Source organism: Sturnira hondurensis, unplaced genomic scaffold, assembly GCF_014824575.4.
Source record: "Sturnira hondurensis isolate 20B ecotype Veracruz unplaced genomic scaffold, ASM1482457v3 Scaffold0006413, whole genome shotgun sequence".
Taxonomy (NCBI): Eukaryota; Metazoa; Chordata; class Mammalia; order Chiroptera; family Phyllostomidae; genus Sturnira; species Sturnira hondurensis.
The window spans coordinates 41,742,279-41,766,567 of record NW_028079044.1 but is presented as its reverse complement, the minus strand read 5'-3'; the positions used below and the strand labels follow the sequence as shown (position 1 = coordinate 41,766,567).

The following is a 24,289-nucleotide window of genomic DNA, read 5'->3' as shown; positions in this document are numbered from 1 at the left end:
CTGATAAGATAGTGAAGGAGGAATGATGAGGAATGTCTGTTTTGAGGAATATTTGGGGAAATCTGTGTCTGAGGGTATATTCTTTCTTTGAATTGGCCATCTAGTTACATTACAGAGGCTTGTTAGCTGCCCAAGGAAACACTCAAAAGATGTGTTTTGAGTGTTCATTAAGTTAATCTCCTGTTTAATGCTGGAGAGAGGATTCAACAAATTAAGATTTAATTCTTACCAGGTATCTATTATTTGAGACTTTGGGCAATAGAAAAAAAATCAAAAGATAACTTAGGTTTTCTGCAATTATTGCTACCTAACAAAGCAAACTTAACCCCCCCCCCTGCTTCCCAGAAACTTGAAGGAAATCAGTTCTGTACAAAACAATAAACTGGCATCATTGTTCACGTTTAGAAGCATATATTTATTAAAGGTGTAATAGGGTGCAGTGGTCAAGATCATAGTCTCTGGGGTCAAATAATTCTTGGTGTGAGTGTCAGTTCCACCCTTAAGCAGTTGTGTATTTTTCTTGGAGCCTTAGTTTTCCGATCTGTAAAATGGGCTAGATAGTACCTCCCAGGTTTGCTGTGAAGATTAAATGAGATGTATTGGCCAAGTGCTTAGCAAGGTGCCTGGTGTGTAGAACGTGTTTGATAAACATTACTATTTCAGAATACAAATGCAAAGACAATTTCCTAATCATATCATAATAGGATGTTATGATATTTTAAAAACTCATTTAAGCAAAAAACGTGGAAAACATTTATCCATTTCTCCTACCCCCAACCCTTCCATTTCTCTCAACCACCAGTCTGTTCTCTGTATCTATCTGTCCTTCCTGTCTGACTCATTTCACTCAGTACAATGTCCCCGAGGTCCATTCACGCTGTCACAAAATGGCAAGATTTCATTCTTTTGTTCACTGAATTTTATATATGTGTGTGTGTGTGTGCGCGCGCGCACGCACCAATCCTTATCCATTTATTCATTGATGGTCATGGAGGTTGTTTACATATCTTGGCTGTTGTAAATAATGCTGTAATGAATGCGAGGATACACATGTCTGTTCAAATTTTGTTTCCTTCTATTTATTTGCCATTTCTAGCTTTGTTTCCCAAAGGTGTTCTAGAACTGGTATGATAACCCCCTTTTCCCAACCATAATCTTGAGATAGCTGGGCAAGAAATTAGGGAACATTTTTTAGGAAGAAAAACTGCTGGATGAGAGGTGGCTATAAGGCTCAAGTGTGTTGCCACAGACATCAGGGGAGGGTCCCGTGCTCTGTCCGTCTGCGTTGCCTGCCTGAGTCCCAGTGGACTTACTCATTGTTCAGAAAGTATTACTAAGCACCTACCGTGTGCCAGGATCTGATTTTGGGCACAGGAAAACAGTTGATTGAGACACACACATCTGTATAGCCATAGCGTGATTTTAAAAATCAAACAGGGTCTGGGAAGAGACAATGACAGAGTTAGCTGGAGACAGCAGTTCGGAGAAGTTAGTTCTGAAGGGAGCAGGCGGTAAGCTAGGCCCTATCAGAAGAGGTATCTTGGACTAAAGTCTACAGCTTTCCCCAGGTGCTGACTTGAGTCATTTGAATTCACTTCGGCTTTTCCCAGATGCACGAGGAAAGGGAAAGCTATGATTTCTCAGCGCTGCACTAGGGCAGTGTTATTTGGATGCAGCATTTGCCCTTGGTTAATTCAAGGTGGTCAAGGAGAAGGAAAGGGCTCTGATGCCCTCTGACCTGTAGAGTTCCTCTTGGGGAAGTATGAGCTAACAGCAAGGCTTGTATCTGCTCGACGCCAGAACCAATGGAAACAGGAGCACCTTTCTTCTGGTAAAACAACGCTTTGTCAGCACTGCTGTTGCACAGATGGAACCATCAGCTTCCTTTAGGCCAACCTCCTTCCATGCATGGCCCTTTGGACTGTACCCACATAGGAAGGTGGATAAGCCGAGGTATCTTCTGTGTATTGGCTGGTTTTGTGTCTGCACCTGAGTGCAGGTGAGTTCCTCATTTTCCATAGCAGCAGGAAAACGGGTTTCCAAGTTATTTTCTAATCTTTTCTTTTATGGCATTTTCATTGGCTAGAACCAAAGGACGCTGCCTGTTTTGTCATGAGGGTTCAAATCTATTTTGCAAATAGTTTCTATTCTAATCACTTGGCATTATGCCACTGGGCGGATCCTACTCCTTCCCTGGTTTTGTGACTTGGAGCAAGTTATTTAAATACTCGGCCTTGATTTCCTCATCGTATGTATGTTATTTGTAGTACGAGATTAACTATATTTACCACTTATTACGATTACATAGAATCCTGCTGTTCAGCAAAACGAACGTGCCCCACCACCTAGAACCTAATCAGTGCTGAATAAATGTTAGCTGATATAACAAGGATGCCAGTGCAATATTGATGAATGAATGTACAGCCACTCACTTAACACATTTACTGAATAGCAGTCATAAACCAGGTTGGTATTCAGTAAATAGTTATAAAAATATAACCCAGGTTTATGTCCTTGGGGTACATTAGCGAATGTGCCAAATATTTTCTTAAAATCTTGGCTTTGTGGAGCTTACACCGTGGTGCATTAGGCTATTCTTGAACACTTGCTTTGGCTTAGAATTCTGAAAGAATAGTACTTAGTAAATAATTGTTAGTAAGCCCAATAACAACTTAAAAATTAGTGAACAGGCTAACCTCTGATACTAGGCAAAAAGAAACCCAGGTTTTATATTTTAAATATTTATGAAAGGTCGATTTCTAAATCATCTTTCTATCTAACAGTAAGCTCTTATGATCTAGGGTGTGAGACTAACCAGGTTTCCCAATTTAACTAGAAAGCCATATGTCTGACAAGGAGAATTTGCTTATGAAATGGAGTATTTGAATTGGGGATTGTCTCAAAGTCTCACACATGGTGCCCATATCTATGAAATCACCAGGGGAATTTATAAAGAAACACATCCTATGTGTCACTCCCTGAGATCGGTGTATTTCCTTAGTAAAGCTGACGGTACTAAGGAAACTGAGTTTCCTGACACACACGTGAGGCAACTGAGATGCTGCGTGTAGCACGTGAGGACCTTGAAGAAACATAAAGGATCAATTCTAGCCTCATTGCTGCAGGTTACCAGCAACTTTGCCCAGGCTTCCAAAGGACATTCTGTAGACTCCTATGATGTCAGACGGCATTCCCACTTTGGCTGTGGCCAGCAGATGCTTTGCGAACACTGTCCACGTGGGCTGATAAAAGCAAGGAAAATGTGAATAATGGAAAAAGAATAATGGGAGGCAGTTCTTTTGCTGGCTATGGTGATTTTAAACACAAGTGAAACACACACTTTAGCTTCTCCCTGGCAGAAGGCTTTAGTCCCCTTGAAATGTTTCACTCTTGTGAGAATGACTCACGTCTTGGAAGCGGACACGTTCCAAGTCTGGTGCTCCCAGCACCTTCAGGCATTGGCTAATGCACCCTTTGGGAGTTTTAAGCATCCCAACAGCTGTTTTAATTAGCGAGGGGATGCTGTTGCTCTCTTGCCTTGTGCAGTTCACTGTTCCCCAGCAGCTTGAACTTTTTCATTTGTGTTGTGATCACAGCTTTATCAGGCTCACATGTTACCTATTAATGTTGATGGCGTCCTATATAGGTGCTGGAAGTGGAACACATGTTTGTTTGTTTTCGCTTCATCGTTAGCTGAATACTTTAAAAAATACATCGAAAACACTTTTGCAAACACTGATTTTGCTCCTCGGTGCAGCCTGGTGTAGAGTCATTGACAAGTACTATCATCTGTACTTAACAAAGGAAAATAATGTCCGCACCCTGAAATCCTGGTCTCTAGGCTGCATTGCATAACCTATGTTATTCTTAGGGTGGACTAAGTCCAAAATTCAGAATGGGTAAGCAAACAAACAAAAACTCAAATTATTTCTTGGTATCAGGAGACTCCAAGGCAGGTATTCCTAATTGAGGGCTGGCTCCTTCCATTTGGCTGTTCGAGGGCCAAGCTCCCTCTGTCTTGGGGCTCTGCACTCCCCTAGGGCCTTGTCTATAAGAAGAACATCAGCCTGTAGAAGGAAGAGAGACTGCAGGAGGTCCACTTTCTCTCTCAAAAGTCCTTATTTGGAGTGACTCATCTCCACTTTCCAAAGGCTCGCACACCGTGGCCAACCACATCAAGCGGTTTGGGCTCCCAAGTGGAGGAAACATAAATGGTGAGCAGCCACGCTGAAGTTTCCCAAAAGTAGAATGCAGATTCATTCAGGACCACCTCAGTGTATGACCACAGGGACTGGAATGTGAATGGAGCCTCTTGGAGCTGAGAGCAGTGTGGTGGCCACACAACTAGTAACAACCCAGATAGTAATACAAGATAATTAAATGCTATGTGGACGTTCAATTTTAAGTCTTAATGTGGAATAGGAAAATACAGTTAGCGTATCCAGCAAGAGGTTTTGCAGAGATAATCACTTAGCCGAAGTTTCCATGTAAAATACATTAAATTAGATTTCAAAAACTAGTTGAATTAAAAGATTAAGAGGTGATTATGTAAATAGAACAAAAACCCTGAAGTTGGTCTGTGTGATTGAAGATGGGGTTGCGGCATGTATATCAATTTCTTATTATAGTTCATTCTTGGGAGAGGAGAGAAATAGCTTTAGGGGAAAATAAACCCTTGTGATTTATAATAAGAAATACACAGTTGATCCTGAACAATGGGATTAGGGGTACCTACCCCCTACACAGTCAAATCCTAGAATAACTTAAATCGGCCCTTCACTTTCAAGGATTCCCCATCTCAGTTAGGAAATCCACATACAAGTGGACCTACACAGTTCCAGCCTTAGTCATTCAAGGGTCAACTGGCACATAGGTCCTAAAATCCTTGTAATATCCTGAGTGAAAAGCCATAGAGGTGTCTTTTGTTATGTTAGTGAAATGATTTTTGAAAAGCTAAAGGTGGGGACTGGTTGGCAGTGGAGTCAACCCTGTGATTAGAGGGTTGGAACTTGCACTTCTACCCCTAGACCTCCAGGGGGAGGAGAGGGGCTGGAGATTGAGTTTGGTCACCAGTGGCCAATAATTTAACCAATCATGCTTATGCAGTGAAGCTTCCATAAAAACCCAAAGGGAGAGTGTTTAGAATTCTGTTGAGTTGGTAATTTGGGGAGTAGCAAGAGTAAGGAAGCTCCACGTCCATCCCCTACACGTTGCCCTATGCATCTCTTTCATCTGGCTGTTCTTGAGTTACATCCTTTTATAATAAACTTATGATGCGGTGGGTCAGTAGGTTTCCTGAGTTCTGTGAGACGCTGTAGCAAATTAATCAAACCCAAGGAGAGGGGGTCATAGCAACCTCTGGTTAGCAGAGAAGTACAGTAACATCCTGAGCTTGGGGCTGGGATCTAACGGCGGGGGTGTGGAGGACTGTCTTGTGGGACTGAACCCTTAATGAACCCTTCATCTGGAATCTGACACCATTTAAGAGCTAAAATGTGTTTCAGGTGTAATGTGTTGCAGCTTGTTAAGAGAATGAGAAACTAACCTGTTGAAATGAGAAACTTACCTGTTGAAATTAACCATGATTCTGTTTCTTTAATGTACGATTTATTTCTATAGACATTTATTGTGTGCTTACTGTTACTGTGTCCCAGTAAGGTTCCCGATCCCCATTTGGTGTTAGCGATGATGGGTGAAAGACCCATATGAACAAAAGAATGCAGTGCAGAGTCACAAGGGCTTTGACAGATGTCTGTCAATAGAGCTTTTGGAAATAATTGACTGTAATCTCCATCATTTAACAAATTAAAACAAAAAACAAAAAACAACCTGAGGCCCAGAGAGGCAGAGGGACCCTCTAAAGGTTACACAACCAGTTGATGGAAGAGCTAGTACTAGAATCCAGGTAGGGCATCCTCATCTGCAACCTTAGCTGGCTGCACAGAAAGGCTCTGAGCTGAGGGATTTGCACTAGAGATGAGATGAAATGGCCCACGAGCAGTTTAGCAAATTGTCCTCTGGATTTGTTGCTGGGTCAGTATTGGAGAAGGAGAGAACATAGTGTAGGAAGCAAGGTTTTCCTTGCTTGCTAGGAAATTTAGGTTCCACGCCTAGTTATGACCACGGAGGTAGGGTGCAACCTTAGACAAATGATCTAAAACACGAAAAATAATGCTTCCCTGTATTTGTTCAACACATGGTTTTCAGTACTGCGGTGCACCATCCTGCCGTCTGATTCTTGAAACGGCCCCCTGAGGTGTCAGAAGGACATCCTTATACTCCCATTCTGCAGCTGAGCAAACTCAGATGCGGGAAGTCATGCAGCTAGCTAGTTAGTGAGAAACTCAGGGTTAGGACTCCCGAAGGCTCTTAGTCCAATGCTCAACACATCATACCATGTGTATAACAGGTGCAGGAGTCACTAACCACGAGTATCTTTGATTACATTGCAGATGCATTGTGAGAGGTTTCTATGTATCCTGAGAATAATTGGAACCACGCTTTTTGGAGTCTCTCTCCTCCTTGGAATCACAGCTGCTTATATTGTTGGTTACCAGTTTATCCAAACAGATAATTACTATTTCTCTTTTGGACTGTATGGTGCTTTTTTAGCATCACACCTCATCATCCAAAGCCTATTTGCCTTTTTGGAGCACCGAAAAATGAAAAAGTCCCTAGAAACCCCCATTAAATTGAACAAGACTGTTGCTCTTTGCATCGCTGCGTATCAAGAAGACCCAGACTACTTACGGAAATGTTTGCAATCTGTGAAAAGGCTCACCTACCCTGGGATTAAAGTCGTCATGGTCATAGATGGGAACTCGGAAGATGACCTGTACATGATGGACATCTTCAGCGAAGTCATGGGCAGGGACAAATCAGCCACTTACATCTGGAAGAACAACTTTCACCAGAAGGGGCCTGGTGAGACGGAGGAGTCACATAAAGAAAGCTCCCAACATGTCACCCAGTTGGTCTTGTCCAACAAAAGTATTTGCATCATGCAAAAATGGGGTGGAAAAAGAGAAGTCATGTACACGGCCTTCAGAGCGCTGGGACGAAGTGTGGATTATGTGCAGGTAGGTTTCCGAATCCCTGCCAGGGCAAACATACATTCAAATAAAGCAGCTTTTGTATCTCCAGTCATATGCTTATAGCCCATCCTTGTCGCTTCTGAACACAGTGCCCCTTTCAGTTCATTGGAAAACAGCATGACTGTTGAAAGCACATTTTGAAAGAGAAAAAAAAATCTTGTAAAACTGTTAAGACTATCTATGAAAATGCTTAACTTGTGCAATGCTGTTGGTTGGAAACCAAGATGATTTTGAACAGGAGACCCTTCCTTCTTTTCTCTCTCCCCTTCCCTTCTCTGCCCCCCTTGGTTCTGCCAACTCAAATCCAACGTCATTTCCCACACTCTTAAAATCCTCCAGCCCTGTAAGGAAATAGTGTCTGCTGAGCAGAGGGTCTTGGGGGAAAAAAATCTGCAGGCCCAGAGGAAGGCTATAAAAGGGTTTTCATAGAGACCCGGGTGATGAGGACAATTTCGACTGAAGGGTAAGCAATTCAAAACTGAGACAGAGAGATTGAAATATGAAAAAGGGAGAAAAAAAGAAAAACCGTCCCAGAGCAAAACCAAAGTAATGTTTATTTCACTCCCCAAACAGCATTACCTCACTCATTGCAACTTGACCTTTGAAAGCATTTGTGATGGTGTTTGCTTGCATGAAAATTAGACTGGGCTATGTCTCGTTAATTTCCTGACTGCTCACTCTAGGCTTCCTTTTCTCCTCATTCTTACTGAAGCTTTGTTCTTTAAGGTGTGAGTTAGCAGGGTCCCTGTGCATGTTTTAGGTGTAATTTTCTGCGGAAACTTCAGTTAGATTTGGGCAATGATGATTTCAAGAAGGGAAGCATGTCTCGGGTTTAAGAAATCTGCTGGGACCACTTCCCCTTTCACTGAATAGTATAATCCTGGGTTTCAGAAGGACCCATCTTTTAAATACCTTGTGGTCTTTATTGCCACAAAGCCATGTCTAGTGGGTCACTCTGTGTAACGGGATTGGATTGGCAAGGGCACTGGCGTTAGCCTCGGTTGACTGAGGTGCTAATCCACATAGCAGTGGCTGGATGACCCCAGCAGAGCCATGGCTGCTGAGCCCAATTTTTCGGGATAGAATAAGCCAGTCTCACAAGGTAATGATTTCAAAACATGTAACTAAGGTGTACAAAAGTGACAAAGGCAGCAGCCATTGTTAAGGATGATATTGTTGATGTTATGCAGTTTTCTGTTGTTTATTATATAATCATGCAGTCCTTCCTTCAACATTATAGTACCTGCCAGTTGCTATGACTGTTAATTTTGCTTAATATCTGAAGAGTTTTCAGGCATTTGTTCCATTGATACCAGTCTGCATATTGATCTCTTTTTGGGGGAGTTCATAGTTTCATCCCCAAGTTTGCCCTAGTCTCTAGAAGTTTGACAATTTACCTGTTTACATACTGCAACTTCAGGCCCAGATGAGGCCTGAAATGACCCATTTAAAGGAAGAGATGGCTGGGGAACTTGCATAGGATTTGAAAAATGATGCTCTGGGCCTCAAACGAGAAAACATCTGTCAACATTTTGCTTTTAATTATAGTTAAAAACAATTGCTATACTTGTCATGTCTAATCAAGACATGATTGTGTGGGTTTTCTTCTTTTTTTTAAACCTGCCCCTACCAAACCCCCTTTTCCCATCATTCTTGTTTTGAATTTTGTTTGTATCCTTGACAACCTGACATTGAGCCTGTCCAGGAAAAAATAATAAAAAATATAAAATCTTGGAGCAGGCTTGCTGCTAGGACCCTATTCTGGCTGGAAGACTTTCCTCCTTTCAGGCTGAGGCCTCTGGAGAGAAGAGGGGCTGAGCAGCAGCTGGTTAACTGGGCCCTGCATCCTCCTGAGATTATTGGTCCATTCCAAAGCACTCAAAAAAGGGTAAACCCCGCCCCCCCAAACCTGTGGCACTCTGAAAGCAGGTAATTCCATCCTGCCATCCCTTATCACACCCCTGATATTTGATCATGTGTGCCCTATAAAAGTGAAAATGTCAATACGGTTCAAACTAATATACTATCACCTAACACTTTGACCCAGGGTCTGAGAGTTGCAGAGGAGAAGCCACAGAAAGACAAAGGAGAAACGGGGTGGAGGATGCTAGCTGTTACTTCATTACAAGAGAGTTCAGCAGGTTGATTAGGGAAGAAAGGAAGGAAGCAAGCAACCTTCAGGTGCTGCTAATACATAAGTGAAAATGGGGGCTGGGGAAGACATTGACCATCTGTTCACATACTTGCTAACCTGGCTGGAGAACACTGCTTAACTGCGCAGAGAAGTGGCCAAAATGGTTGGTTTCCAGCTGCAGCTGGGTCTTTGTCACTGGTCAGCATTCTTTACTTGCTCTTGAATAGATAGATGTGTTTCTTATTGCTCTCATAACCTATTATTTCATACCTTCACCACTCCCAGCTCCCTCCCTCCCCAAACTCCTCCCTGCTTAACTACTAACAGATGATCTTGCCTCCTACGAAAGAGGAAAACCAAAGCAGTACGCCCTGAAGACCTCCTTTACTCTCTCCTGCTAGCAGGTTCCAGGATACCCAGGCTCACTTCCTACCTCCAGGTTAACCTTTCTGCCTATACTCCTGGGCTCTGGGGGTCAGCTCCGTCTGGTCTCCCCCAGAACAGTCTTTCTATCCATTACCACCTCTCTGTCAGCTGTTGACTTGAGTCCCCTCTGACTACTGTCTCAGCCTTACTCCATTCAAATAATTAACGCTGATGAGGAATATGGAGGGAAGTTTTAATCTAGGAGAAACCAGTGTGTTAAATTTATCTAGGACACTAGTGGCTGCTTTCAGATACGGAGAAAGGCATAGAGTGAAAAAAGAAGATGAAGGAAATGAGAAAGAATGAGGAAGGTTTGTTTTTTTTTCTTTTGAATCCAAGTATTTCCTGGGGAACCTGTATTTTTTCAAAATAGGACAGGTTCTTCTATAAAATATATTTTATTGATTATGCTATTACAGTTGTCCTATTTTTTCCCCTCTCCTTTGTTCCTCTCACCCGGTACCCTGCCCCCACCATCATTTCCCTNCTAGTGGCTGCTTTCAGATACGGAGAAAGGCATAGAGTGAAAAAAGAAGATGAAGGAAATGAGAAAGAATGAGGAAGGTTTGTTTTTTTTTCTTTTGAATCCAAGTATTTCCTGGGGAACCTGTATTTTTTCAAAATAGGACAGGTTCTTCTATAAAATATATTTTATTGATTATGCTATTACAGTTGTCCTAGTTTTTCCCCTCTCCTTTGTTCCTCTCACCCAGTACCCTGCCCCCACCATCATTTCCCTACTTTAGTTCATGTTCATGGGTTGTACATGGAAGTTCTTTGGCTTCTCCCATTTCCCATACTATTCTTACCATGCCCCCCCCCCCCCTGCCCTGGCCCCATCTATTTTGTACCTACCATTTATGCTTCTTATTCCCTGTACATTTTCCCTTATTCTCCACCCTTCCCCTCCCTGCCGATAACCCTCCATGTGATCTCTATTTCTGTGATTCTGTTCCTATCTTAGTTGTTTGCTTAGCTCGTTTTGTTTTTCTTAGGTTCAGTTGTTGCTAGTAGTGAGTTTGTTGTCATTTTACTGTTCATAGTTTTGATCTTCTTTTTCATGTAATAAGGGCATGGTGATGATGAATTTCTTTTCTTTTTTTTTAAAGATTTTATTCATTTATCTTTAGAGGGGAAGGGAAGGAGAGAGGGAGAGAAATATCAATGTATGTTTGCCTCTAGTGTGTCCCCTGCTGGGAACTGGCCTGCAACCCAGACATGTGCCCTGACTGGGAATCGTACCATAGTTGTTTGGTTCCCAGGCCCGTGCTCAATCCACTGACCTACACCAGCCAGGGGTGACGATGAATTTCTTTAACTTGACCTTACCTGGGAAATACTTTTACCTGCCCTTCCATTCGAAATGATAGCTTCTCTGCATAGAGAAATCTTAGATGTAGGTCCTTGCTTTCCATGACTTTGAACAGTTCTTTCCAGCCCCTTCTTGCCTGCAAGGTTTCTTTTGAGAAATCAGCTGATAGTCTTATGGGCTCTCCTCAAAGTAGGACAGATTCTGATCTGTCTGTACGTGGCTTAAAAAAGGGTAAACCCCTTTTTTAGGGCAAAAGTCTGCTTTACCTCTTCAAAATAGGATTTATATCCGCTTTTTGTTTACCAAAGTAATACATGCTTATGGTAGTGTTTTTAAAAAATATAGAAAAGCACAATGAGAAAAGTTAAAATCATCTGTATCAAATGCATGTTCCATAGATTATCACATTTAATTCTTTCGGGTATATACTTTTCTATTTTCCCCTATTTTTAAAACAATTTTGGGGTTATATTATATTTACCCTTTGGGTTTTTTAAAAATAATTTCAAAAGACTTTAAGTATCCTTTGATATCTAGATTATATAATTGCTTTAACCACCTTAACCTCTTAATTACCAGACATGGATAAGTGGCCACTATATTATGTGAAAAAGGGAAAAAAAAAACCAATATCCCCTGATGTCTGCATAAGGGATTATGCAGGTAGAAAATACACAAGTATGAACATTTTCTAAAGGGAAGAATATAGAAGACAATTTTATTAATTTAATTCAGTAGCATCCTAGGTATCCAAAATCTACATCATTCCTAATGGTAGAGGTGACCCTCATTATTCATGGGTTCTGTATTTGGAAATTACGCTACTCACTAAAATATACTTGTGACCCCCAAATCAATACTGTGATCATTTGCAGACACAAAGAGTGACAAAAAAATTTGCTTCACTCAGTGGGCATGTCCCCAGCCGAGGTCAAACAAGACCATGCTTTGCCTTCTTGTTTTAGCTTTTATACCATAAACAAGGGACTTCTTTTATTTTTATTTTTATTTTTTTGAGATTTTTAAAATATATATTTTATTGATTATACCATTACAGTTGTTCTATTCCTCCCTTCATTCCCCTCCACCCGCACCCTCCCTCCCCCACCATTCTCCCCCCCCTTAGTTTATAACCACGTGTCTCAAGTTCTTTGGATTCTATATTTCCCCCCACTATTCTTGCCTTCCCCCCTATCTATTTTCTACCTGCCATCTATGCTATTTTCTGTGCCTTCTCCCCCTCCCACCCCCCTGTTTCTAACCCTCCATGTGTTCTTCATTTCTATGGTTCCACTCCTGATCTAGCTGTCCTCTTGGTTTGCTTTTGTTTTAGGTGTGGCTGTTAATAACTGCGTGTTTGCTGTCCTTTCACTGTTCATATTTTTCATCTTCTTTTTCTTATATAAGTCCAACAAGGGACTTCTTCATAGTCTTTAGTATCACATTTTTCTTGTGCTTTTTTCCTTTGGTGAGATAGTTGTTTAAAATGACTTTTAAGTGTAGTGCTGAAGGGCTGTCTAGTATTCTTAAGGGCAAGAAGGCTGTGATTGCTGTAGGGAGAAAATGTTTGTTCAACGAGCTTTGTTGTTTAGACATGAATGTTTGTTCTGCTGGCCATGAATTCAACATTAATGACTCACGGTGTATTTGAAAACAAAACAAGGTCAGGTATTGATCAATAGACAAAAATGTTGTGACCCTATATATTTCTGCTAGAAGCAATTTTTTGGCATTCGCCAATTCAGTGTTCAAGGAAACCGTAGAATGTAAACTACCATGAGAATCCACTGTATATAGTACTTGATTGATTTCTGTTCGGTATAGGAAGCCTAAGCACCTGAAATACTCTAGGGCCAATGTGAAGAGTGTTATATGTCTCTTTGTATCCTTCATTTTAGAGGATAAGATTAATAGCACCCTGAAGAAGAAATGGAGAAACGTGAATTCTAGACTCAACTCTGTGTTTGTTTGCTCTGGGCTTCCGTTGCTAGAACAGATGCTCTCTGGGACCACTCCCAGCCCTGGACTCTAACATAGTGCTGTTTAATTTCTCTGATATTTTAGTCTCTTTACAACAGACCTAGACTTTACAAAATTGTGATCAAAACAAAACAAAAAGGGAGGGGTATCGAGATTTTTTTTCATTTATCAATCAGTATTATGTTTCTCACTTTAATCTACCTCCCTCCACCCAAACTAGGTTCTTGAATATAAACCTCTGTGGGCCACCATTGTGGGATTTCCTGACTCTTTTCTTTAGAATAAGAATTCCTATCATTTGGAATAAGGACAGCTTAAACCTTAGAGTTGACAACATTTGTTTTCTCAGTTTTCCAGCTGGCTTGTCCCTTTTCTTTTTACCTTTTTTAACTTTCACTAATGTTTAAAGCCTCACTAAAAAGGAAATGAGAATAACCAAATGGCTCCTTGTTTTTAACCTTAATGTTTTGAAGACATTCTAGGTTGACCAATGTTAAGAACTATTTTCTATCAATTTGGGTAATTCATTCTACTATTTGTCCTGGGTCTATCCTTTGTTACATGATGAAATTTCACCTCGTACCCAAAAGGTACATTCCAGGCTCTAGCACAGTTACAGTGCCCTCTACTTTTGCTATTTCTTTTCCCTATAAAACAACCCAATCCAAGGACTTTTACATTCCCTGATCAGGAACTCAACTTGCTTAATTTATGTTTATCAGGTATTGGACTTGACATTGGTTTCCTGTTGCCAGAGTAACAGCTTTTTTTTTTTTTTTTAAACAGTGATAATAAGGAAGACCCCTTCTCTCATTGGACCAGTGTCTTTATTTAGTTTGTGCCTCTGGTTTTGGTTTATCCCTTTTTAGTACCTACCATTTATATACTTTTTAGTATATAACTTCCTTTCTTTGAACATTTACTATAAGCTAGCCATTAAGTGCTTTACCCACATTAATTAGCTTACTTCATACCATTATGAGGTAGATATGATCCTCTGTTTTTCACCTGAGGGATGGAGACTTAGGGTGGTAAAGGAGTGTAAGGTCAAGAAGCTAGTTCAAGTTTGTATAACTGGTAAATGTTGAATTGGGACTTAGATCTGTTTGATTCCAACATTTGTGTAGTGTTTTCTTTTCAGTAGTATTCGCTGGTATGATACTATTAGAAGTTCAGGGAGACTGGTACCATCTTGTTTGCTAGTAAATAACTACTTGTGAATTTTTTTTCTGGTTTATCCCTTTTGCTAGAGGAAACTGAGTAGGGAGAGCAAAAGATGTGTAAGAGGAGCTTTCTGTTTACCTTATGGGAAGCTGGGTAGCAGGAATAAAGATCAAGAGTAAATTCCACACACTAGCAGAAAGTTGTCTCATTGGGTCAAGGGTAAGATGAAGGATCAAAGTTAAGAAAGGGTTGAAGCTTACCAGTAGGCAAAGGATGAAGTAGCAACAGATGAGGTCTTTTTCTGATTTATTTTCAACTTGTTTCCTCATCAAAAGCAGCCAGAGCAATTAAGATTTCTTCTTGCTGCCCTCGCTGGTGTAGCTCAGTGGATTGAGCGCGGGCCTGTGAACCAGAGGTTCATGGTTTGATTCCCAGTCAGGGTACATGCCTGGGTTGCAGGCCAGTTCCCAGGAGGGGATGCACGAGAGGCAACCATACATTGATGTTTCTCTCCCTCTCTCCTTCCCTTCCCCTCTGAAGATAAATAAGTTACATCTTTAAAAAAATAAATAAAAGTTAAAAAAAAAGATTTCATCTTACTGCATAGGTCTCAATGCTGTTTGAAGTGGTATGGAGTGGAGAAGGAGAAAAAGCACATTAGAAAAATAAAACATGAAGACTAGGCATGTCTTACATTTTAAGACAGGTTAAAAAGCTTGTAGACTGAGGAATATTTCTAGATGAGACTTTTATTTAAATTACAGATAGGTAGATTAAGGACTTACAGTCCAATAACATGTAACAGACTACAGACTCATAGTCTATAACTAATTATTATAGATAATTCCAAACACATGAGATTCTTGATATGTAATCAATTCCCAAGTTCCTTTTAGAGATTTCTCTCTACTGAGCTACTTGTTTGTGGTAAGGGTCTTCGTGACTCTAGGTATCAGTTTACTTAGGGGATATAAAAATTTAAAGATCATTACTTAATACTAATGGCATACTTCTGCAGTCCTTTGTAATTCACAAACTACTTTTAATAGGCTGTGTCTCATCTGGTATCACAATGATGGTAAACAGCTTGTTCATGGTCATAGAAGTAAGATACAGGACTCAAGACTTAACTGAAGCTTCTTGAAGCTTCCCTTAACTGAGGGCATTTATTCTTTAAAATTAGCATTTTGGCTAAACAGAAACGAATTTATTAATGTTGTACACTTTTTATGCAGTTATAGTGATTTATAACATGGAGATGAAGGCAACCTTTAAAAACTACTAGAATTCAAATTGGGACTTAGAACATATTTAATCTCAACTTTTTATTCTTTATTTTTATTTTCGGAAAGAGAACCCTCCCTCTGCAACCAATTATTTCAGTCCCAAGGCAAACTGTGCTTGTAAAGCCCTGCCAGTAAATATTAGGCTGCGTAGGCCATGTGGTCTCTGTTGCAACTATTCAGCTTTGCTCTTTGTATGTGAAAGCAGCCATAGATAGTATAAAAATGAACGAGCATGCATGCCTGGGTTCCAATAAAACTTTATTTATGGACATGGAAATTTCACTTTTATGTAATTTCCATGTGTTAGAAAAATTTTTGAATTTTTAAATATTAAGAAAATGCAAAAACCATTTTTAGCCCACAGGCCCTATCCAGACAGGTGGCAGGCTGGCCTTGGCCTACTCACCTTAGCTTGCCACCCAGTTCTAGATAGGAAAGGGGTGAGTCTGATTGACTCTTGGCTAGGATAGTAAAGGAAGAAGAGAGATGGCTTCATACTTGATATATTTTGAGAGAGAGAGGAGGGGAGGGAAAGGACATCCATTTCCTCTTGCTTATCCCGAACCAGGCACTTGGCCCGCCACCCAGGCACGTGCCAGGACGCAGAATGGAACCTGCGACCTTCCGGGTTGCAGGATGACGCCCAGTCCATGGAGCTACACCAGTCGGGGACATCTCATGCACTTTCTTCATGATTTTGTGGTTAAAAAGGAGGTGGCCGGGTTCTTGCAATAACGTCTTTCTGTCTTGAGATTTTGGACCCCTTTTAGTCAGAATGTGGTGGCTGCGCCCCACTTCTGTATCTCCTAGTGAGAAATCGTATGATTTGATCATGTGGTTGAGACAAATTCCATAGATGCATTCAGTGTGGATGGAAAGAGGCTCTGATTTGTGCTAATAGTTTCCGGTGTTTTCTCTGTGAGGTTAAGCTCTGTGGGAACTGATGTCTGTCCTCCCCCACGTTTTCTATCTAGCCTGGAGCTAAACAGCCAACTGAAATGAATGAAATTACATACTTGTTTTAAATTAGAAGACAACTGGAAATCCTGTTCTTACTATATTGACTACACTCTTCATACACTAAAAGTATAAATACTATTAGGTCCATGAACATACCTGCTGTTACAGACCGTCATAGATGGTGGCTTTCTAATTGGCATTCTATCACCAAATAACATCCAAAAAATGAACTCCTTAAAGCTACTATAACAAACCCCTTTCCAAGGCATTTCTGAGAGCTTTCCCTTCCAACACAGTTAAACTTACCATACAAACAGTCTCTGAGGACTCCTGGCACTTTGCTCTTGGAAACTGGGGGTGGGGAGGGCCAATTTAAATATGCAGGGCTTCAAGTTGGGTTCAAGTGTAGTCATTTCAAAGGGGTAGCAGCCTTGGTCTGCTTAGGCTCACAAGCAGGCGGAGTTACCTGAACATTAATTTTAGATTGCCCCCTTCCTGTTGTTTTTAGTCTTATTTTAGCTTTCTGGTTTTACCTTTCCCAGCTTGAGTCAATAGAGGGGGGTGTGGCCTTAAACTCTCCTTGGATTCTGAAGGTGGACTGAACTTCTGCCTCCTCTCTCCACCCTCCCTACGGGCCTGCCCTCCTGGTAGCCGCATGCAAACCAGTGGTAGACAAGGCATTGCGGAGGAGTATCATTGCCTTGGAGGAATTTGTTTAGGCTCCTGAGGCTTGAGATGATTGGCTACAAATCCACATGTTCGTAAAATCCTGTTTTCTGCAATGAAAAATTAATGCCTCGCTGCTGACTGAATTTTCTCCCTCTAAAGTAAGTGAGACCATGCTGGATTGACTGACTGACTGACTGAATGGTTTTTATTAGGAAATGGATTCTTCTAAAGAAGTTAAATGAAATAAAAAAAAATTCAGAAATTAACCCTAAAATTGCTGTACTTAGTTCTTAGTTAAATCCAATGAAGTGATACGCTCATTTTTTAGCACTGTATTATTGAAGCCCATGTGCTTCAATAATACCTTTAAATTGTTTTCACCAACATTCTTATTTAATATTATTTTCAGAAAAGAAGCTATTAGGAAAATTCACACATTTTTTTAAAAATGTTGAGATTCCTTAGCTAGATTATCTACTTAGTTTTGTTGTTTGAAACTGGTGTACATCAGGTCCCTATTATTTGTATGAAGTCGTTTGGAGAACTGTAAAGATAGTTAAAGTTGATAGGAATAAATTCATCTTGAGTAAACAAATGCAGAATAGCCAGACTTGATGGCAAAATAATGAGAGTTGCAGATAGCATCCCAGTCTCTGCCAATCATGCCATTTATTTCTTGGATGGAGTGTGAAAGTGGTTCCTTTCGTCACATGTCCCCTCTGTTCACTTGCTGTCTACTAGGACCTTGCATTCCCCAGAAAAGAATACTCTGTCTTCTTTTTTTTAAGTATTTTTATTGATTATGGTATTACGGTTCTCTCAATTTTTACCCCTTTATCCTCCCTCCACCCTGCCCCCCAACCCTCTGGCATTCCCCCCCTAGTTCATGTCCATGGGTTGTACATATAAGTTCTTTTGAGTCTTGTTTCCTATACCATTTTTTATCTTTCCCCGTCTATTTTATGCTGCCTAATTATGCTTCTTCCTCCCGGTACCTTTTTCCTCCTGTTCCTCCCTTTCCCCTCCCCACTGAACTCCCTGTGTGATGTTCACTTCTCTGATTCTGTTCCTGCTCTGGTTGTTGGCTTAGTTTTTGTCTTCATTGTTTTTCTTTTCTTTTAAGTTTATTTGTTGATAGTTTTGAGTTCATTGTCATTTTGTTGTTCGTATTTTTTATCTTTTTTCTTAGATAAGTCCCTTTAACCTTTCATATAGTAAGGGCTTGGTGATGATGAACTCCTTTAACTTGACCTTATCTGGGAAGTGCTTTATCTGCCCTTTCATTCTAAATGAAAGCTTTGCTGGATAGAGCAATCTTGGGTGTAGGTCCTTGCCTTTCATGACTTTGAATAGTTCTTCCCAGCCCCTTCTTGCCTGTAAGGTTTCTTTAGAAAAATCAGCTGGTAGCCTGATGGGAATTCCTTTGTAGGCAACTGTTTTCTCTTGCTGCTCTTAAGATTTTATCTTTGTCTTTAATCTTGGGTAACTTACTGATGATGTGCCTTGGTGTGTTCCTCTTTGGGACCAACTTCTTTGGGACTCTGGATTTCCTGGACTTCCTGAAAGTCTTTATTTACTTCGCCAGATTGTGGAAGTTTTCCTTCATTATTTGTTCAAATAAGTTTTCAATTTCTTGCTGTTGCTCTTCACCTTCTGGTACCCCTATGATTCAAATATTGGATAGTTTCAAGTTGTCCCAGAGAGTCCTCACTCAGCTTCTTCATTTTTTTGGATTCTTGTTTCTTCATTCTGATCCAGTTGGATGTTTATTTCTTCCTTGTGTTCCAAATTGTTGCTCTGAATCCTGGTTTCCTTCTTGTCACTGTTGGTTCCCTGAATATTTTGCTTTATTTCATTTTGGGTATCTTCCATTTTTTGACCAAGCTCAATCTGTTCTGTCAGCATTTTGATTACCAGGGCTTTAAATTCTCCATCAGTTAGGTTGGCACTGGCCTCATGGCTTAGTTCTGAGGTTTTGCTGTGTTCTTTCATTTGGGCCATATTTCTTTGTCTTGGCCCACCTGGTAAGTTGTAAGGGGCAGGGCCTTAGGTATTTACGCAGGCGGCGCAACCCTCTTTGCCGTGCTGCCTGTTGGGGGGGGGTGTCCAGAGAGGAAGCAATGCAGCTCACCTGCTCGTCTGTAGTGCACTTTCCAACAGACTCTTGAGTCAGACTGGAAGTTCTTTCCCACCGCAGGAACCCCAGCCTTAGCCCATAGTCAGCTCTGAGTCTCACTTTTCCCTTTAAGTCAGTCCCTCCCATATAGCTCCACTGGGCTTGTCAGTCAGTCCTGCCCCTCAGCCACTGGGCAGCAGTTTTTTTCTGAGTTGCCTGCCCTGTGGGGTCTGCCTTACCTGTCTGGTTGTTCTGGTTGATTTTTTCTTTAACTCCTTGGTTGTCAGAGTTCCATGCAGTTTGATTTTCTGGTACTTCTGGTTGTTTATTGATTTTAGATTGGTCGCTACCCCCCTTTTGGTAGTGCGAGGAAGAGAAGGGTTTCTACCTACACCTCCGTCTTGGCCAGAACTCTCCTAATTCCTAGTATCAATCAGGAATAGAGAGGGAGCAGCACTTTGTGTCCTTCTGATTTTTTTGGATGGTGTATTAGAAGCTCCATCCACAGGTACAACCCGCCTGTGAGACGAGGTAGACTCACATCCTCTCTAAGAGAGAAGTGACCTAATCTGATTGAGTATGGAAAGAGTAAGAAGTAGCCCAGCTCCTCCTTCCTCCTCTATCCTGGGAGTGGGTTACTGCCAGGGATCAGCTATCATACCTTCACAAGGAGCATGTATTAGGAGGATATATTAGCATCCTTCTAAGGATGCATACATACCTTCACAAGGAGCATGTATTAGCATGTACAAGGAGCACTGTATTTGCAGGAGGAGCCTGGTCCCCCCTTTCCTGCTGGTTACTGTCACAGATAACTCTGTCTTACACTGGAGAACATTGTTATGAAGCCTGCTATTGCACAGATGTAAGGCCTAGTATTAATATCCATTTAATGGCTCTACAGGTGATATTTTGGTTTCTTATTCTCTTATTCTTTATTTTCCAATTGGTTCAGAAGTCAGGCTGCAAAAAAAGTACTGTTTTATGACCCTGTCTACTGGGGCCTCCCACAGGAATGTTGGTGGGGTCCACAGGCCTATGCTAATCCAAATAATCTTCTTAAAGTCATAGTTTTTTTTTTCCTTTTTTGATCCATAGAAGGATTGTTTGTAAGAACAATTAGCATTTCTTTTTTTCCCCAATTTTTTATTTAATTATTTTTCAGATACAGTTTTCCGTCTATTAACTCTCATCCCATCCCACCCCTGTGCTCCCCCCAATTAGCATTTCTAAAATGGCTTAAGATAATTTACATCTGTTTTTACATACAAAAGGCTAGGTGACTACTCGATACTCCAGAATATGAAGGTGGTCTGAACATCTTCCTGGTTCCCTTTTTGGTGCAATGTCATCTGCTCAGCTCAGGTCATACATGTGTTGCTTCAGCATGCACCCAGCTGTAGGAGGGTCTTCTGTTGGGGGTGATAAATGCAAAGTGTGCCTCCCTTTTAATACTGTCGTAGGGGTGTTCCTAGCATCATTCCCACCTGAGGGACGAGTTGCCTTAAAAGCCTTATTTAAGGCAGTTGAAAAAAAGAAAAACATCTAGAGTAACCAACCCAAGATATTTTGCAAGTCCTAGAAAACTGGGATGTTACTTGGGTTATTACCAAATTTGGGACCATCCTTGGCCAATTGGGACAAGCTGGTCACCCTCCCTGTAAGACACCTAGCACATCACTTCAGCTGTTTTATCTAGCAATGTCATCAATTTAAGTATTGAACTTGGTGGAAAACAAGCTCTTTGCATTGTCCATGGTGAAACAAACTCTCATTCCTGTGATGTTGAATCTCTTACTGAGGCCTTGTGACAAGAAGGCTGAAGACGTGATATACTGGGTCTGGCAGAAGTAACGCCTGTGTGAGTGTGGTTGGTAGGGTAGTAATATGGTGTGATAGTTTATAGTTTCACTCTGGAAATTTCACCTAAGATGCCATATGCTGTGCTTGAGTGTGATAGTGTTATGCTATAAAATTGCATGCTTATGATTTTGTACTAAAAGATTTTGTAATAAATCAGGGGTGTTATTTGTGCCGGGCCCTGTGTGCGTTCAATTTTGGCTGTATGGATCACACAGCTTCCCCCTTTTCTTTAACTCATTTTCTTCCTCACAGGTGTGTGATTCAGACACCATGCTCGACCCAGCCTCTTCTGTGGAGATGGTGAAAGTTTTAGAAGAAGACCCCATGGTTGGGGGTGTCGGAGGAGATGTCCAGGTGTGTATGGCTTTACTTTTGCCCAAGCCACTTTAGTAGCGACATCTACTACACACCAAAGTCTGTGCTAGGTATCACACATTAGAATGTGCTTTGGAGCCAGCTTACTGCCTCTTTTTTTCTAATTGCAAAGAGATTAGAATTTCTTTGATTAATCCTGGGGTATAATCCATGTCTGTAGTGGCTGATAAGTTATGTTCTTGAGCCATAATGTAGTGTTCTGGTAGAATCTGTTGTTGGAATTCACTTAGTTGCAAATAAACCAAAGTAGAGCAGGAAGTAGATTTTCTTCCGCATATCTATGTCTTGAAAAGCTGACCAATAATATGTGCTTGATCAAATCTGAACTGGAAAAGAAACAGCGACTCACATTTATATTTGTGAGAAAGGCAAAGGAGCAATTACTTAATAAATGGGTTTTCCAATTATTAATTTTTTTACTAATTGTTATTTAATTAGTAAAATTAATTTGCTATTAATGGAGAAATAATTCATGAAACAAATACTGGAGTGGGAAAATAAATATGCAAACATTGTGAAGATTAAAATGAGTTCTTTGCAAATGTGAGATTAGATTTTAGCAAAATGTGAATGAAGAGCACATGAAATTTTACTTTAAAGTTTAGGCATTGTCTTGCTGTAGGACTATTTTGTATTTTCATGGTGATAGTGAAGACAAAGTAAATGTACTTCCAGGGGCAAAAAATAACCTTTTTCAGGGGTGAAAAGGAAGCATGCAAAATGCAGATGAACACAGAACAAAATTGTGGCTGAAGGGAGAATTTAGAAATAGTGCCAATAAAAAGCTGATAATTTTGAATAGCCTTTACACAGCATTGTTTCAGGATTCAAGAGTTGGAGGGAGGCCAAAGCAAACCCTTTTATTACTGGCATCATGAAATAGTAGGAAAGAGAAGGAAAATTTATAGCCAAGGATTGGATTAGTTGGAAATTAACCAGGATAGGAGGCAATAGGACTTTTAAAGACCTTCATATCCTAGATGGCAGAAAACGGTGCCTGGAAGAAGAATTTGGGGACTGAGAACTAAAGCCTAAAAAAAAGAATCTTAATATTATGACATAACAAGAACAAAAAAGCAGAGCAAAAAGGAGTATAGAGAGTGATGAAGTAGAAAAAACTATCATCAAAAAGATGCTACACATGCACACAACTAACTCAGATTAATTAGTAATACAAAATCAGAGTGAAAAAATAGTCATGTCAAAAAGGGGAAGGAAGCCAAAATAAGAACACAAAATAGCAAACCTTGCTCTATCTACTAACCTCAAGATGGTAGGATTTCACTGGTATTTTTAATCAAGGCTTACCTTTTATTTTTTTCTTTTTGCAGATTTTAAACAAGTACGATTCCTGGATCTCCTTCCTCAGCAGTGTGAGATACTGGATGGCTTTTAACATAGAAAGGGCCTGTCAATCTTATTTTGGGTGTGTCCAGTGCATTAGTGGACCTTTGGGAATGTACAGGAACTCCTTGCTGCATGAATTTGTGGAAGACTGGTACAATCAGGAATTTATGGGCAGCCAGTGCAGTTTCGGTGATGACCGGCATCTTACGAATCGAGTGCTGAGTCTGGGCTATTTAACAAAATACACAGCTCGATCCAAGTGCCTTACGGAAACACCTGTAGAGTATCTCAGATGGTTGAACCAGCAGACACGCTGGAGCAAGTCGTATTTCCGAGAGTGGCTGTACAATGCCATGTGGTTTCATAAACATCACTTGTGGATGACCTACGAAGCGGTTATCACTGGATTCTTCCCTTTCTTTCTCATTGCCACCGTAATCCAGCTCTTCTACCGCGGCAAAATTTGGAACATCCTCCTCTTCTTGTTAACTGTCCAGTTAGTGGGTCTCATCAAATCATCCTTTGCCAGCTGCCTTAGAGGAAACATCGTCATGGTGTTCATGTCCCTCTACTCAGTGTTGTACATGTCAAGTTTACTTCCCGCCAAGATGTTTGCAATTGCTACGATAAACAAGGCTGGGTGGGGCACATCTGGAAGGAAAACGATTGTTGTGAATTTCATAGGACTCATTCCAGTCTCGGTTTGGTTTACAATCCTCCTGGGTGGTGTGATTTTCACCATTTATAAGGAATCTAAAAAGCCATTCTCAGAATCCAAACAGACAGTCCTAATTGTTGGAACGTTGCTCTACGTATGCTATTGGGTTATGCTTTTGACTCTGTACGTGGTTCTCATCAGTAAGTGTGGCAGGCGGAAGAAGGGACAACAGTACGACATGGTGCTTGATGTATAATCTTACATTGTTGGACGTTTGCAACCGCACGTGCAGACACGAAACCTTAGTTCCTCTAGGGACTCTCGAGTATTGTGGCATGAGATAATGAATTGCCACCACAGGAGACATATCACTGCTGCTGGGACTTGAACAAAGACATTTCTATGGGTTTTTTTTTTTTATTCTGCCAAAGTAAAATGATACATCAACAAGAAACTCAGATTTAACCTGTAATTTCTATGAAAATGGGAAGACTTCTTTGTTTATGCACTTTTTCCTTTACTGTACATCCACCTAACAGTGTTTGCCCTATATACCTCACTAGCCATGCTTTATGTGGGTTATTGTGGAAGAAAAGGATTTTGGAAACTCAAGGAAAAGTTCTTACAATGTATACGACCTAACTTATGGACTGTGTTGTTAGCTAATTTTTTTTTTTTTTAGAAAGACTACCCATTTTCCGTTTCAGACTACCAAATGAAATGCCAAAGGAAATTTTGAAGGCCGTTGGCTATGCTGTAATTTTATATAATTGTACTGTGTTTTAAAATTTTGTATGCCAATTTTTTAAAACAAATTTTGCATATTCTCTATTTTCTCTAATAAAATACACCTGTTCTTCCTATTAAGAAAATTAAATAAAATAGGTTCTGGAAAAAATTCAAAC

General features: G+C 40.6%; 1 protein-coding gene across 1 annotated transcript in view; it reads left to right on the top strand.

The window, feature by feature from the left end:
* The window catches only part of HAS2 (hyaluronan synthase 2), a 29,511-nt gene extending 5,524 nt beyond the window's left edge, over nucleotides 1-23,987 (top strand). The window contains exons 2-4 of the mRNA XM_037048464.1: nucleotides 6,453-7,079; nucleotides 21,257-21,358; nucleotides 22,711-23,987. Of these exons, the coding sequence (XP_036904359.1) occupies nucleotides 6,453-7,079; nucleotides 21,257-21,358; nucleotides 22,711-23,640 (1,659 nt within the window). The 3' untranslated portion in view covers nucleotides 23,641-23,987. The remainder of the gene's footprint in view (nucleotides 1-6,452; nucleotides 7,080-21,256; nucleotides 21,359-22,710) is intronic.
* Nucleotides 23,988-24,289: the final 302 nt, after the last annotated feature.